Source organism: Montipora foliosa, chromosome 6 (assembly GCF_036669935.1).
Source record: "Montipora foliosa isolate CH-2021 chromosome 6, ASM3666993v2, whole genome shotgun sequence".
NCBI classification, from domain to species: Eukaryota; Metazoa; Cnidaria; class Anthozoa; order Scleractinia; family Acroporidae; genus Montipora; species Montipora foliosa.
Genome location: NC_090874.1, coordinates 49,408,479 through 49,423,658, shown reverse-complemented (window position 1 = coordinate 49,423,658; position 15,180 = coordinate 49,408,479). Strand labels below are relative to the sequence as shown.

General features: G+C 39.5%; 1 protein-coding gene across 1 annotated transcript in view; it reads left to right on the top strand.

The window, feature by feature from the left end:
• The first annotated feature begins 904 nt into the window (after positions 1–904).
• Positions 905–15,180, top strand: part of LOC138007600 (uncharacterized) — a 19,923-nt gene continuing 5,647 nt past the window's right edge. Inside the window, exons 1-11 of the mRNA XM_068854606.1 lie at positions 905–1,293; positions 3,718–4,065; positions 4,938–5,210; positions 5,608–5,646; positions 6,078–6,137; positions 6,888–6,977; positions 8,987–9,061; positions 9,629–9,682; positions 11,142–11,207; positions 12,217–12,327; positions 13,582–13,638. Coding sequence (XP_068710707.1) covers positions 1,230–1,293; positions 3,718–4,065; positions 4,938–5,210; positions 5,608–5,646; positions 6,078–6,137; positions 6,888–6,977; positions 8,987–9,061; positions 9,629–9,682; positions 11,142–11,207; positions 12,217–12,327; positions 13,582–13,638 — 1,237 coding nt within the window. The 5' untranslated portion in view covers positions 905–1,229. The remainder of the gene's footprint in view (positions 1,294–3,717; positions 4,066–4,937; positions 5,211–5,607; positions 5,647–6,077; positions 6,138–6,887; positions 6,978–8,986; positions 9,062–9,628; positions 9,683–11,141; positions 11,208–12,216; positions 12,328–13,581; positions 13,639–15,180) is intronic.

The window sequence follows — 15,180 nt, the reverse complement described above, 5'->3', positions numbered from 1 at the left end:
TGGTGATTGGCTTCAAAATCTTGCGTCACATTCTCAACCAATCAGAGGCAATTCAAAAGCAAAACCAATGGAATCGAGAGTTGCTCACACACTTTCCCGCACTTTGTTTCGATTGCACTCATGATTGGCTCAATGATTGTGTTTGTATATTGTGATTGGCCAATGAAAACCACTCTCACTTCGCGCGAAAAAGATTCAACAATGGCTAAGTGTTCGCAGTCTTTCACCTCATTCAACGCTGCCGAGTTTACCCCGATTGTAATTGGGTTATTGTCTCTGATAAGTAGAAGTAAAAGAACTACGAAAACTAGTAAGCAATCTTAAATGGTAATGGGTCGTTATTCGCATATTTCATATCCGCATCAGCACCACTCCTTCGAAGTACAATCTTGTTTCATTTGGGAGAAGTATGAAAGCCTATTTTTAAGTTCTGCGCCTTATTTTAATTTTCTTAAGATGTGATCGTTTAGTATTGTTTACATGTTTTAGGAGTGACTCATTAGATTTGTCACTTGTCTTTTTGACGCATGACAGCCGCTCAAAATTCGGAACATTTTTACAAAAGATATATAACTGTTTCCAGGGAGCAGGAATTGAAAGCAGTTATACTGTTGCCATAAGAATTCTTGATTATTAAAATCAGCCCCCTGGCTCGCCAAATATTGGTAAAAATTGATTTGGGATTTCGTTGAGATTCACGCTGGGTTTTGCTTTTTTTAGGTCAAATCAGGTCGCTGGTGGTTATATTAAAAAGAATGAAACACTTGCTGAAACTGGTTTGTTCTCTAAGGTCCAATTAGAAGTCAACCCGCTCCAGATAGCGTCTTCAAAAACAGTCATCCATAAATTATGACTAGTCCCAAAGAATATCAGAGTTTTGTTTGAGTTACAGCGGCGTGGAAAGAAAAAGATTAACCAAGAAATTAAATTTAAAATGGTTTCGCGCGTAAAACAAGCTTACTAAATGAAACGTCTCCCTTCCACGGAGAAAACGGAGGACACTTTGGATGTGGTTGAGCGTAATGATCATATTTCATTGTACGAGTGATCTTTCTTGGAAGATGAAAAGTCAAGTCAGTATTTGATTCTTCGGTGGAGGTCGAGATACGCTAGTTATACTAGTAGTACAAGGTGCCGTTGGTCGACTTCTCAGGGCAGATATATATTCTTCAAAGATTACACCCAGCGTCTTTTGGACAACACGACCGGTTAGCTTGATTAGAGATGCTATGAGATTCGCGTTGGTTGTCCTGTTGTTTCTGATTTTCCCAGCTCAAGTGACCCAAGCGTTTGGTAAGTCAAAGAAGTCTCCAAATCCAAATTCATCTCCCCGGAAAAGAGAGGGCTACATGAGATGAAAACTAAAATTGTTTTATTTGCGTCTAGTAAACTAGTGGCAGAGAATCAAACAAATTCCAAATTAAACACAAAACATTTTTAGAACCAAGCAAATGTTTAGATAATTAAAGGAAACCCGGAGTGGTCTAAGATTAGACCACAATTTAAAAGTGAAAAATTAGAAAATATACATATTTGGACGTGGAGTTAAAATTCTTTAACATCTTAAATGTTTGACAGAAACTTGAAACTAGCCTGAGTCTGCAATATGAGTGCCTTATAAAGCGTTCATATGCCTTAAATACTTATGGGTACATATATTAAGATGGAAAGCAATCAAAGAGATTTTGCTTTTAATGGATCAAATTTGTCCCAATTCAAACCTTTTGGGAATAAAACCTTATGTGCCAGGTATTTCCATATCATTTAAATGTGTAAGCTACATTATGATGAAATGCAGCACACAAAGAATCTTTAATAACCCCGGGAGATTTGAATTGGATACAACATTGAGTCTATTCAGGGGCCGTGGAGCACTTTTGAAAGTGGTGGATGGAGGGGGGGGGGGGGGGAGGGGGGTAGGTTTTGGTATGGATCACGGTAGTGTGATGGCAGGGGGGAGAGGTTTAGGAGAAAACACCGTAGAAAAAAGGTTGGGGCTCCATATACCCCAAACCCCTCCCTCTCCGCGTCCCTGTAATTTAACACATATATAACTCGCACAATGAAGAATGGGCTTCCGTTTTCAACGCTTTATTCAAGACCCGACGCGTTTCGGCATTTCCCTTTCTCAGGGGACTTAACGTGCAATTGTTACAGAGTATTAATTGGTTAATTGGTAATTGTGTGACGTAATACAATGCATGTTGCTTAATTAGATGTTGAGTAGAATGTTTTGTAAACAATTAGCATTTCTAATAGGTTAAGAGTTTTACAACCTTTATAACGTATGTTTTAAACAATTTATGTACCCAAAACTTTATAAAGGCTCTTGTGTAAAAACTTTATCCGGTTCTTTTGTTTAGTCCATACGGCTGAAATTGAGTTTAATGTTCTTTTGCAGAAAATCTCTCTTTCTCGAGGGACTTCTTTATTTTTGTCAGTCTCTAAATATCTTCTTTGATTTGTTCTATGATGGTAATGGTAACATTATTGTCAAAGTCGTGAGTTCGTGTGTTCTGTAAAAAGTGTTCAGTGAGTTCGTAGCTACTCACTCCCTTTTTAATATGGTTTCTGTGATTGTTTAACCGTAGGTTAAATGCTGTTTCACTTTTGCCAATGTATATATATATTTAAGCAATAGAAGACGTTTTCCGTGTTTCTATAGCCTCATCTAAACACTCGGGAGAGTTGGGAGAATTCAAGACAGTTATACAAACCGGAGGCGCAGTCGAGGGTTTGTATAACTGCCGAGAATTCTCCCAACTCCCTCGATTGTTTAGATGAAGCTATGGAAAAACGGAAAAAGTCCTCTATTGCTTTTATAAAATATTTTTCAAAGATAGTTGGACAAATGAAGGAAAATGCTGGTTTTTTTACTTCTTGATTGAAAAAGATTTTCTTGATACAGCTCATATTTCCTTCCAGCCAATCAAAACGCGCGTCTGACAATACATAAACAATCAAAATTCGTGTGATGTCACAGCCGTGTTTCCATACTCTCATCTAAAACACAGCTATTGACCAATGAGAGTGCGCGTACTATCCTAATTATTTTATAAATATATATATATATATAATAACAACAATGGTAATATAATAATAAGAGGAAGTACAATAGTAATCACTTTCTTTTAACTTATCTAACTGAACAAGAGTGCTCTACAAATTGCAAGAATCACATCAAAGCAGATGTAATGACAGAAATTCCAGAGTAAGATTGAATGACAGCATAGTCGTTTATATTTTTCCTTGCTAAGGTGAAACTAGTTTGCTAAGTTTTTATCATTATTTCTTGGATATCGATAGCTGAATTGGAAAACCTCTGTGCGACCGGTGCTTTTGTGTTGCTGACGTTTAACTTACCAACCGTTTGTCCCTGTAAGGAAATCAGCATTTGATTACAAAGTACACAATGAAAAGTGGTCTTTTAAGATTGCACCTAATTGAGCTTGACCAATGATTCTCCTTGTGCATGCGAAATAAAACACTGTGAACATGAATTTCGAGAACATTTTGACATGATGACGTTATCTGCACATTCTGACATAAAAAGGTTATAGCATAACAACATAAGAGGTTAACATGATGTAGCCGTGACAACCTGAGACGTGATAAAAAATATCTTTGTGCGACATGACACGAGATGACGCGCGCGATGCGATCACTATGGTATCTTAAATGATGTGGTTGATACAATGATATCACATCTCTTTAAAGAGTGCCTGGAGCCATCTACCAGAGTTATCAGCCGCTGGAAAAATGGAAACTATTACAAGGGTGAGATTGACTCCATAACTAACAGAGTTAACGTATTATTTGATAATGGCGCTCGCCAGGCCTACAGCCCGCGTGATGATGTGGATATCGTGGTCGACCGAATTCCTGATCATAACGAACTGCCTTGGGGAAGCCAGATTCTCGTCAATCGACCCAGGTCTCGAGCGTTTGTGATTGGATACATACGGGACATCAAGAACGGTCGATTTGTGATACTTTACGAAAATGGAGATGAAATACTGCACACTTTGGACCAATTGAGAGCATTCAATAAATCACGCATATGTGGTAAGTGAATTAAATAGAAGGAATCCCTCCAATGACACCGTTTGGAGGCCATTCTTTATTTAAGGGAGATACTGCAAACCATGCGAGGATTTCATGCTTTTCTTTCTGCTGAACTGCCAATAAATGATCTCCTTTCCATTTGAACAAGCTGTCATTTCTCTAAAGTGGTCCGTTCCTGTAGATTGAAAAAAAAAAAAAACAGGAACCCATGCCTTGGAGCGTACAACTTCATTGTATTTGTGGAACGGCATTATTACAAACCGAGTTATTTTTAAATTGACTTTCCTACGAACCCAGACTTTTCCAGCTAATCACAAGTCTTGCATGATAAATTATTACCCATGGGATTGGGAATAGTCACCCGTGCAAGACAAGTTTTATTTAGGAACTCTTCTGCTAAAAATAGCTTAACCTGTGAAAATGCAGTAACATAAACCAAGTATTGAATTTGTAGTCTCCTGGTTATGGGTTCCTGAAGAAATTTAGAAATAATTTATATCCCTTTCTTGAGAAATTGTCCTCAGTCAACAAGTCAACGCGGAAAAGCCAAAAATCATGGAACAAATAAGCTGTGATAGAGAGGCCTTCCCAAGAAGGGGGGTGTCCTTGTTCCATTTAAATATTTCCTTGTGTTCCCTTCTTCCCCAAATTACTTCAAGTTCAAACTTTTTTCCAGCTTTTTTATCCCTAAAATTGTTTTAAATTGTTTTCGTTTCCTTGTTCCCTAAAATACTTTGATATTGTTCCCCTGTTCCTCAGTTCAAGTTAGCCATGTTCCCATATTTCCCAAAACCCTTAGAAGTGCTCAATAGACTAAAAGTCACTTTCATATGTTGCTAAATTATGCTGCTCCAATTTCTGTTACTTGCTAGATGAGCCCGCCTACCTTGGCTGTTTCCGTGACAACCTTCCCAGAGATCTTCAGGTGTACATTCCAACTCGCCCGGCCACCATCGGTGCATGCGTAGACACGTGCAAGTCACAAGGCTTCAGTATCGGAGCATTACGTAATTCCGATCTCTGCTTCTGTGGAAATTCGTACAGCAAAGCTAATCAAGTTGAAGAGAAGGAGTGCAATATGCCTTGTTATGATAACTCTTACGAACTCTGTGGTGGATTCATGGCATTTTCTCAATACTGGACAGGTAAAAGTCTCAGATGAGATCATCTGTCGTGAACAAGCCCAGGGCACGTTTCTCTTTTTTTATCGTTTCGATTCTCGGGTGTTACAATTCCCTCTGTGTCTTAAAAGGGAGAGGTTTTAAGTCACCCGTTTCTATGGCCATTTTGCTTTTAGTTATATCTGAGATATACTTAAACACCAACTTTTAAAACAAGCGGATGGCAGGTTCGCAAATGGATTTTCTGGCCCAAAAGGGTTAACGGGACTTTCGAGAAACGGGTCCCTGTCCGGGGTCCCTGCTCTCACATGCATAATTTTCTCCAAACAAAAAGATGCAACCGAACCGAGGTGCAGAATTTCGAGGGAGCTATTTGTCTTAATCTGACAACCTCAGCTTTTCTTTCAAATCTGTCTTTCAGGTATTGTGGATTCAACAACACAAGCTCAGCCTCAACCCGGTAAGGACTGAGGAACGCATCTCAGACGATCGAAAAACTGCAAACAGTTTTTGACCCCCATCCATCTGAGCGATAGCAAACAAAAGTACCCTTAAATTTTTGACAAAACGAGGACAAGAAATCCCATCTGTGAACGGATGATGTAAGAAAAGTTTTTAATAACGCCGCCAGTCATCCAAAACAAACGTGTTCATTTTTAGCAACAGACCATTTTCGAATTCTCCCGGCTGGACTGCATCTAGCATAAAATGGAGGCTAATGTGGGCAAATCTTTTTTCACACCAATTAATTTGCCCGCATTAGCCTCCAATTCATGCTAGATCCGGTCCAGCAGTGAGAATTCGAAAATGGTCTATGGCCTCGGGTCAGCATTGCAATGGTCGGTATTCAATCTGTATCTTTGTATTTATTATTCCATATCTTCAAAACAGGATTGCAGAAACATTTTATTCCTTCAAACCGTGCAATTCCATGGGAGCTGCTGATGCACGGTATGAGGTTACATTTTTTTCACTGAATATGCATTCTCGAAACATCAAGGCTTCTTTCAAATAAGATGACTCAAAGAATGTGCCACAATTGTAATATGCTTTCAATAGCACATGTTGAGACAGAAAAAGGCCATTTCCGAGTTCATGTCTGCCTCCTCATCAAAGCGAGTCTAAGTAAGACGTTTTTGTGATGGTAATTACATAGGTCTACTTTACATGTGAATGAAAACTAATTTTCATAATAAAAACTTTGCACTTAGACTCGCTTTGAAGAGGAGGCAGACATGAACTCGGAAATGATATATTCAGTAGTCTTTTGATTATCCCCCGTCCGCCAAGACTGACCACCTAAAAATAACCACGCCCAAATTTCATGAAGGCTTTTGGATTCCGATTGAATCCAATTTTTTATGGTCGTCGCCGTTAGTAACAGGAGATATATGAATCGACTTTGAATAGGAAGACCTCCTCTTTCTCAGTTGGTACCGACACCGGTGGAAGTTTATCAACTCGCACATGTCTTTTCAGACTATCTCATACCATCTATGTTTGAACCTCCTGCTCTCGCCAATCAATAAAGGAGGTCTCCGATTACGCTACAGGTGCATAAATGTAACGTTTGAATTGACGTAGGAAATAGCAATCCATAAATGGCTACATCTGGGAAAACGGCCACTTAAACTGGGCATGCTAGTTGTTCGCTCCTGTTCATTGGTTATTGTGAAACTAAATGAAGATTTTCATTCTTAGCTCGAGCAAAATATCCATCACGCTACGGGACGACAGGAGGATCGGCACGCAGCGTGGCCTGGTACAAAGCCCATCTCTGGAACAAAAAAGGTGACGCAAGTTCTTAAAATAGGAAACAGATTTTCATTGAAAAGGTCCTTTCTACTTCAATAATTTTTGTTCGTTTTCACTTTTATGAACATCAGTTACAACAAGAGATTAAGAATAATCTCTTGGTTACAACGATGATCAAACACGATACAAGAGGCTGCCAGTGACCCCTATTTTGATACAAACCTTTGTGCTTTTGTAATGTTAATATAGATTAATTAGAATTACAACCACACAATTTACATGATAAATTAAGCAGTGAGGACTACATCAACAAAAGGTCACCGGCAGCCTCGCAGCCATTCATAGGCTAGGTCGCTGAGCAAACAACCGTAAAATGGCCTGTTATGTGTTAAATGAAACTCAGAGTTGTTGGAAGAGACTTTTGAAAGGCCAGTTATCGACGGCGCATGACTGTAGGTGGTCACATGACGACGACGTAGACGTCATCTAGAAGGTTACAGCATAATAGCCTTAATGAGCAACTACAATGGCTTTGCCGACACGCGTGTCTTGTAAATTTCCCGGCTTGCGTACACCGCTGAACAACGGTTCGAAGCCTGAGGTGGACGCGATCACACAACGACTAATACCCAATTTTTTTAGTCGAAATAGTGGGAGGGAAATTCAAACCATTGTTGCACTAAAGGGAATGTCTATTTGACGAGGTAAAATGAACACGAAAGTATATACTTTAGGCATGGTTTGTACTTAACGCCCGGTTTGGTATCTTTCAATGGGCCAGTTAAGTTCAGCCTTTAAAAATTTGTTTCAATTTTATTTTGCTGCACCTTTCATAAACATGGGAACTGAAGCTCAAATTCCAAACAACGGTTTGTTTTCTCGCTGCCGTCAATCATTGCAAAGGAACGGATATATAGGTCACATTCCTCATCGTGAATGGAAAGGAAAAGAAAGAAATGTTATTTAAGATAATTCCCTTGAAATTGTTCTACTATCAAACTTTTTTGGAAACTTGGCATAATTAACATTCATGATATGAACATTAAAAAAATGCAATAAAAAAATGGGGTCACCGTGCTTGTTTACGCGTCAGCAAGCATCTTCATACAGAATTAAGTCTTGGTTACTTCAAAGACACAATATTTTATAATGAAAATAAAGCTTCTTTTATTTACATAAGCAGTAATGCTTCATTTACGCCGACTTTGATTCCCTGCTTGTGGAAAGAGTGCACTTTTTGGGACAGTTCCGTGGTTAGCTTGAAGTCCTCGCCTTGGGTAAAATACACCCAGTATGGAACTGTTTTCCAAAAAAAATTCATGTTCTACTATCAAACTTTTTTTCTCCTTCAAATATGTTCTTTATTAGACTGTTCTTAGCAAAAACCTGGAAAAAATCGTGCTCGTTTGAGAGAAAAGGAGCATTTATTTCGTTATCGGGTTTAGTTTGAGCGAAATCTCTTACGTTTTGTATGCGCACGTGCTCATGTGCGCGCGCTAATGACGCAAAAATCGTGCGCAGTAGGGATGCGCAATGCAATACTAAGGAATTACTTTAAGTGTCTAGTCTACAAGCACACGAGCTTTAATTGCATAGGGACTCTGTAAACTGAAATCAACAAATAAACGCAAGTCAAATCAAATGCTGGTTGTTGAGGAGAGGGAAAAACCAGGGTTCCCGGAGAAAACCTCTCGGAGCAGAAAAGAGAACCAACAAATTCAACCCAAGTATGACGCCGAGGCTGAGAATCGAACCCGAACCACACAGGTGAGAGGCGAGTGTTCTCCCCACTGCGCCATCCATGCATCTCAACATTGATTTCGATCCCAGTTGTCCGTTTCTGTCTTTCAAACTGTCCACTAACTATGGCGGCAAATCTGGTTGACACGCAGTGAAAAACAAAATTTAATCGTTAACTGTAATTCGAACTTTAGAGTTGTCATTCTTATGAAAGGCACAATAAAAGATAAAGATAATTTTCATGCCCTAAAAACTTCGCACTCACGCTCGCTTTAAACTCAGAAATGGTCTTTTAACTTTAACAGGAAAGATGGCGGCGTTACTTCAGCAAAAACAGGCAAACAGACTTAAGCCTCAAAGTTATCCTACAATTTATCGAGGTTTGTCGATACGTACAAGCACAAATACAAGCAGAAGAAAAATCGTGTGGGAAAGGGCGTAAAATAAGCATAAACACAAGGCAAGCATGAGAACAGACACAAGAAAATGAATTTTTTATTTCCTTGCGCTTCTGCTTATCTCACGATTGTGCTTATTTCACAAGTGGGAACCGGCGGGAATTAAGCATAAGCATAAGCAAGACGACTGTGATTCGCACACCATCTTGAATCTTACGGGATCTTCTCCTACGTTACTGTTACCCCACAGTTACCCTTGATGCCGTGAATGTTCTGACGATTCCGATTGGAATTACATTCTTGACTTATTTGACGTCATTAGTTACCAGGACCAAACTGGATCGGCCAAAAATCAAAGGCCCACTAAAACGCGTGAATACACTATGAGGGAGAAATTTTTGATGTACTACACTCCAGACACTTTAATTATTTAAACGTAAAGTTAAAAGACGGTGAAAAAAATGAGCGTCATAGGGACTTTAACAATCCAACGCCTACTCCTTCAGTCCAATGCAGTCCACTTACAGACACTTTCTCCCACATTTTCAGGAAAAGCACTCTACGCACCAGGTACATATCAGCGGTATTATGGATCAACACCATGTAAGCAACATTTTTGGTGGTTTCAAATCTGCAAGGAGACAGCAGCGCACGCTCCAATACTCGTAATTGTGTCCCATTCACGCATGCGCACTGTCTTTCACCCGTGTGTGACATTGACCCATTGACGAGTAAAATCGTCTGGCGTTAGACAGACTAAAATACTAAGTCTGGCCGGTTTAGGCCGGTTTAGGTGTTAAAGGGTTATTAATTTTAATTAGTATCACCCAACTAGTGGACTAATGCAAATGCTGCATTTTAATTGACTACGCTACTAAAGGACTATTATTAATAGTCCTCGAGTAGCGAAAAGCGTAACGTTTTCTTTCGTTTTACTTTAACTTGCATTTGCTAAATTTATTATTGCCTTTTCTGTCCGACTAGTTGGGTGATACTAAAACAATTAGACCCTTCGCCCTCAAGGACCACGGGTAAATAGCCCATTCGGCTTCGCTTCATGGGCTATTGACCCTTAGCCCTTGCGGGCTACGGGTCTAATTGTTAACTAGCATCCAAGTTGCGCACATCTTCGTTATAGTTGTGTCACATCTTTTTCACAGAACGACTTATTTTTAAATTGATTTTCCCGCAAAACCAGACCTTTCCAGCCAATCAGGAGGAGGACTCAGGCTGACGTAGTGGTCACCAACCGCGCTTCCCACTTGAGCTGAGTTCCAGCAGAAACCCATAAGGGTTGAAACTTGTAACGCGCGTTCACAGCTTCCGAATATTCAGTGCGAACTGATTGGTTGAATGTTTCAGTGCTAAGTACCATATTTGGAAACCCCTCGCTCTTTTTGTTCCAAATATGGTACTTAGCAAATGGAATATTCAGAAGCTTGTTTCCCAGCACACAAGGGGCAGTTACGCGTTTCAACCCTTATGGGTTTCTGGTTCCAGTGAACTCAACCTGATCCCGAGGGTTTTTCTTTGGGTACTCCGGTTTTCCTCCGTTACTGATCAAAATTGCCGACTCTTAGTTAGCTGGGGGATGCGTCTCGCATTGGTCCGATTTTGGGGAAATTAAAAAAGAATCAAAAGAGTCTTACAGAACAAATTATTTATCCATAGCATTTGCTTGTTTGTAGGAGTTGTCAACTCCTACTAAAGAATAACTTCAAACTGGAGAAAACAATGTTTGCAATCAAATTCGTTCAAAGCATATGCATTTTGACAAAAAATGATTGTATCATTTAAAAAAAAAACGTATTTTTGGATCGCCTATTTCAATTTCAAATTTCCCGGGCAACGCTTTCTTGAGTGAGTGTGACGTCTTACGGTTGCCCTATCGTTCTGACACAAGACGCTTTTGTTTAACAAGAGAAGGTAACCCGTCCTTAACACTTCACAGTTATTAAAGATGACGACGCCCGAGTAAAGCAATTTTTTTGGCGCCGCTGAATATTAGTGCATTGCAATTTAGTCTGACGGTACAACATTCATTCATTTTCCTTTTATTTAGACCGGGTAAACACCAACGGGCTTCAATTGCTACCAACCACTCCAAGATATAATTATCAAGCAACAAGTGAGTTAAATTTTTTATGGTCGGATCCAGGGCTGTCATTAAGTTTTGAAGCAGGTGTAACACTCAAGATTTCACCCATATAAATATGTAAATACATAGCCAAAGGCCTTGTAAATGAAGGCCCAGAGGGCCCTCGGCCCTCGATGGGTCTGGGGGCACTCTACCCCAGAGAATTCTTAAAATTAGACCCTCGGAAATGCATTTTCCCGCACTCTGAGGAGCAAATTTTTTATTTTCTCAATCAAAAACTGATGAAAATAAAACAGGGCAAAAAGATAAACTTCACAATGAATAAATATATTTACTAACCACGTGGAAATGGTCATGCATCACAAAACCGTGAAAAATGGTAAGCGGAATCCCATTTATATTAAGCACGGTGCATTAATAATGATTTTGTTGCTGAAAATGGTGTCGGAATCCAACAACGATCGATCGGGGGTGTTCTCCAAAGGTTTTTTAACAGAAAATGTTTGGATTTTTACGAAAAACACGTCTTAGAATTTGGAACACAGACAACACAAGGCAGCAATTTTATTTTCTTTAGAAGGTAAATGTTTGTAAATAAATTTCAATTTGTTGTACTTCATGAATGTTCATTCTGCAGCAACCATCATCACCCGTAACAGGTGTTACGGGTTACGGCCCCTAATGATTCCTGGGATCATATTAAGCGCTATGCTACACGAAAGTGACACGCGGGTGGACACTCCAAATTGGCCGCCTTCGCACGTGACGTAAAGCAATGGCAAAAGATACCTTGCTCGCAGGCTACATTTCTTGAAACGCATCGATCAAGAGTTGTCAACTCTTATTACACTCCTAATAGTTATGTAAACCGGTTACACATGACTCTTACGAAATTATGTTTAAGTTGTCACATAACGCTCGTTCTCTTAGTACAATAGCCTTGCCTGACGACTCATGACAATCCCTTTGCAAGTTTGAAACAAAAGACAAAATTTTTCAGCACTCGACTCACATGATCTTTCCCCTCTTTAACCCACAGCATATGCGGTTCCTTATCGACGACCGATATGGCCTTATAATTACAAATACAACAATTACAAGTACAGAAACTATAACTTTCAGAACAACGCCTTGACAAGGCCCTACAATGGTAAGAGCAATATAACAACCTCTCTTATCTCAGAAAATAACGATTAAAGAATTCACTTATTCCCATGTTCAAATGGTTCCATCGATCCCCACATTGTTTGACGTAGGATGAAAGTGCCATGTAGTATTCTGGAAGAAGCCTTATGAATGTCCAAGTCTTGGGCACGTACGAAAGAGGTGCAGTATTTTAGTTAACGGCGTGAAGAGCCTCACCCTTGGGACCTCATTTAAATAATAGCAACTTAAGATATGTTCGAAAATCCCGCTCAAAATTAACAAAATGCTGGGATTTGTTGGCGACATGATTCGTAGCGTTTTAACATAAAAACCCATAACATGACGTGAAATGATGGAAAGGTGTAATGCGTCGTGGGAAGGACAGGATACAAGCTGTTACGCAACGGGCGAAAGGAGAAGCTGCCTAACACTTTTTCAGTTGCACTTTCGCCCGTTGCCAAGCAACTTGTATCCTATCAAAACATGACATTTCGCAACCAAGTCTCTCCCTCAATTGAAGGATTATTCTTAATTGTCACTTTCTTCCAAGTGAAGTATTATCGTTCATTTTGGACACTGAAAGCTTGATAGGGATCATGGGAAATGAACATATTTCTCTTAAAAGCCGAACCTCAAACGTCTGGACTCGAACATGGGAACGTGTGATTAATAACCCCTTCACTTATCCAAAAGACTACCACATCACTAACTGCGAGGGTGTCATTTTTTATTAATTTCAATATTTTTTTCTTCCAAAAGTGCCGCTGTAAGCGTGTATTGACACCCGCTAAGAAGCAAGCTTACACGGTGAAAAATGTCAGTTACCAAACTTCAAGAGAAAGCTAACCATTTTAAAATCAAGCTTCAGACTTAACCCTTATTCAGCAATGATTTTTTATATAAATACTAATTAGTTTTGGTAAATAATCGGCACATTTTCTAGTCAGTTGATCTTTAGTGGTTAAGGATAAAAACAGTTCCTTCAAAGTGGGTGCTCTGGGTTCAAATCCTGTCCAGGGGCTGCTTCTACTTTTTTCTTTTTATTTGCTACCACAAGTCCTGGGACAGAGTGATCAAAATGGAGGATGATACTTCATTTAAGGCAAACTGACAATGAAGGATAATCCTGCATTTGAGGAAGAGATCGTGTTGCGTTTCGAAGTTAACAACTATTGTGTTGGTAGCGTTTGCACAGAACACGACAGCAACCCTTTTCAAAGTTTGATCCGGATTGCATTTCTTTTTTTTTCTTTTTTAGGGTATCAAAGTTTTGATCAGAGAAGACTCTCACCCCAGGAAAACGCCAAGTTAATGAGTAAGATAATTGAGAGTTTTCGAATAGAGATTTTGATGACGAGTTGATCAATATACCATTTTACAGTTGTAGCTAAATTAACTGGCCTAAGAATGGAAGCGAGGCTGCCGGTGACCCTACTTCGATACAAACCTTTGTGCTCTTCTAATGTTAATGTAATTTGAAATTTGAATTACAAAAACACAATTTACTTGAGAAAAGTAGTGAGGTATGAATCAATACAAGGTCATCGGCAACCTCGCAGCCATTCATAGGCTAGGTCACTGAGCAAACAACTGTAAAATGTCCTATTGCACGCTCGTGAGGAACTGGAGTGACTGAATTGGATTATAATCTTAGTCTTTGCTTTGGTCGTTTCATGGGCTTTAGTAGTTGTATCAACTATCAAACTGAAGCGTTCAATGCGCTCATATAGCACCGGTCGACAGGACCGCGTATCTTATTTAAAGAGATACAATTATGCAACTCTTTGGACGTGTTGTGCTGTGTTGTGTTGTGTCGCTTCGATCGTCTGCTCAACGCTCCATTTGTAATTGGATGCACGCCTAATTTTGACATCCAACACGAAGGTCTCCTTTGACTCTAAGCATTTTCTACTTATGTAAGGGTAAAGTTAGCGTTATTTTTAGCTTAGGGTAAATGCACCTGTTTATCGATATTTAAGGAGCAGCATTTGGGGGACACTTTGTGACGATAATTGTCTGTTATTTTGAGAAGGGGGTAGTTTCTAAAGAAACTGTGGTGCTGCGTCGGTGGGGAAGTAGTATACAAAAATTTGGTTTTATCAACGGAGTTGATAATGTAAATTGGCCACCGTACAGAGATACTAAAAGCTGACGTTTCGAACGTTAGCCCTTCGTCAGAGCGAATCGGATTCGCCACTTTGCGGCTCGGTAAATATTCTACCACTATTCACCCTGATTTCAAAGAATAATTGTTAAATATTCAATAGCCATTTTGACCAATCGGATGATTTTTTCTAGACGCGTGAGTAAGTTGTTATGCCTAGTAATAGACCAATTTCGATATATTAAAATTCAGTCATAAACAAAAGACATCATATCGAGGCTCTGGCAAATAAATAGAAGGATTTGTACGAGGTTATTCCCCAGAGCCTCGAAATCCTGCCGTTGTTTTGGACTGAATTTTAGTATATCGAAAGTGGGCTATTCACCCAACAAACCTAAAAGCCAGGGGAGGGATTTGAACGTGGCCCTATAGACTACTAGGAAAATAGCGGGGTAAATAGATGAAAAATGGCATTATACAATGCTTCATGTTCATTTGGTGAATTACATTTCTTCGATTCCCATGTGAACTGGACTGGCGCGTCTTCTTCTGCAACCCTAGGTAAATTAGTTTTTCTTTATTGTTCAGGGTATTTTCGATTCCCAGGCGAACTGAGCTAGACCGCCTTTCACGAAGGAATAGTCTTTTTCCATCACGATTGGTCAAGACGGCTATTGAATATGGAGGAGTATTTTAAGCCTTTTTTTAAAACATGCGAAGCACGTGTTTTATTAAATATAAAAAAATTCCTGC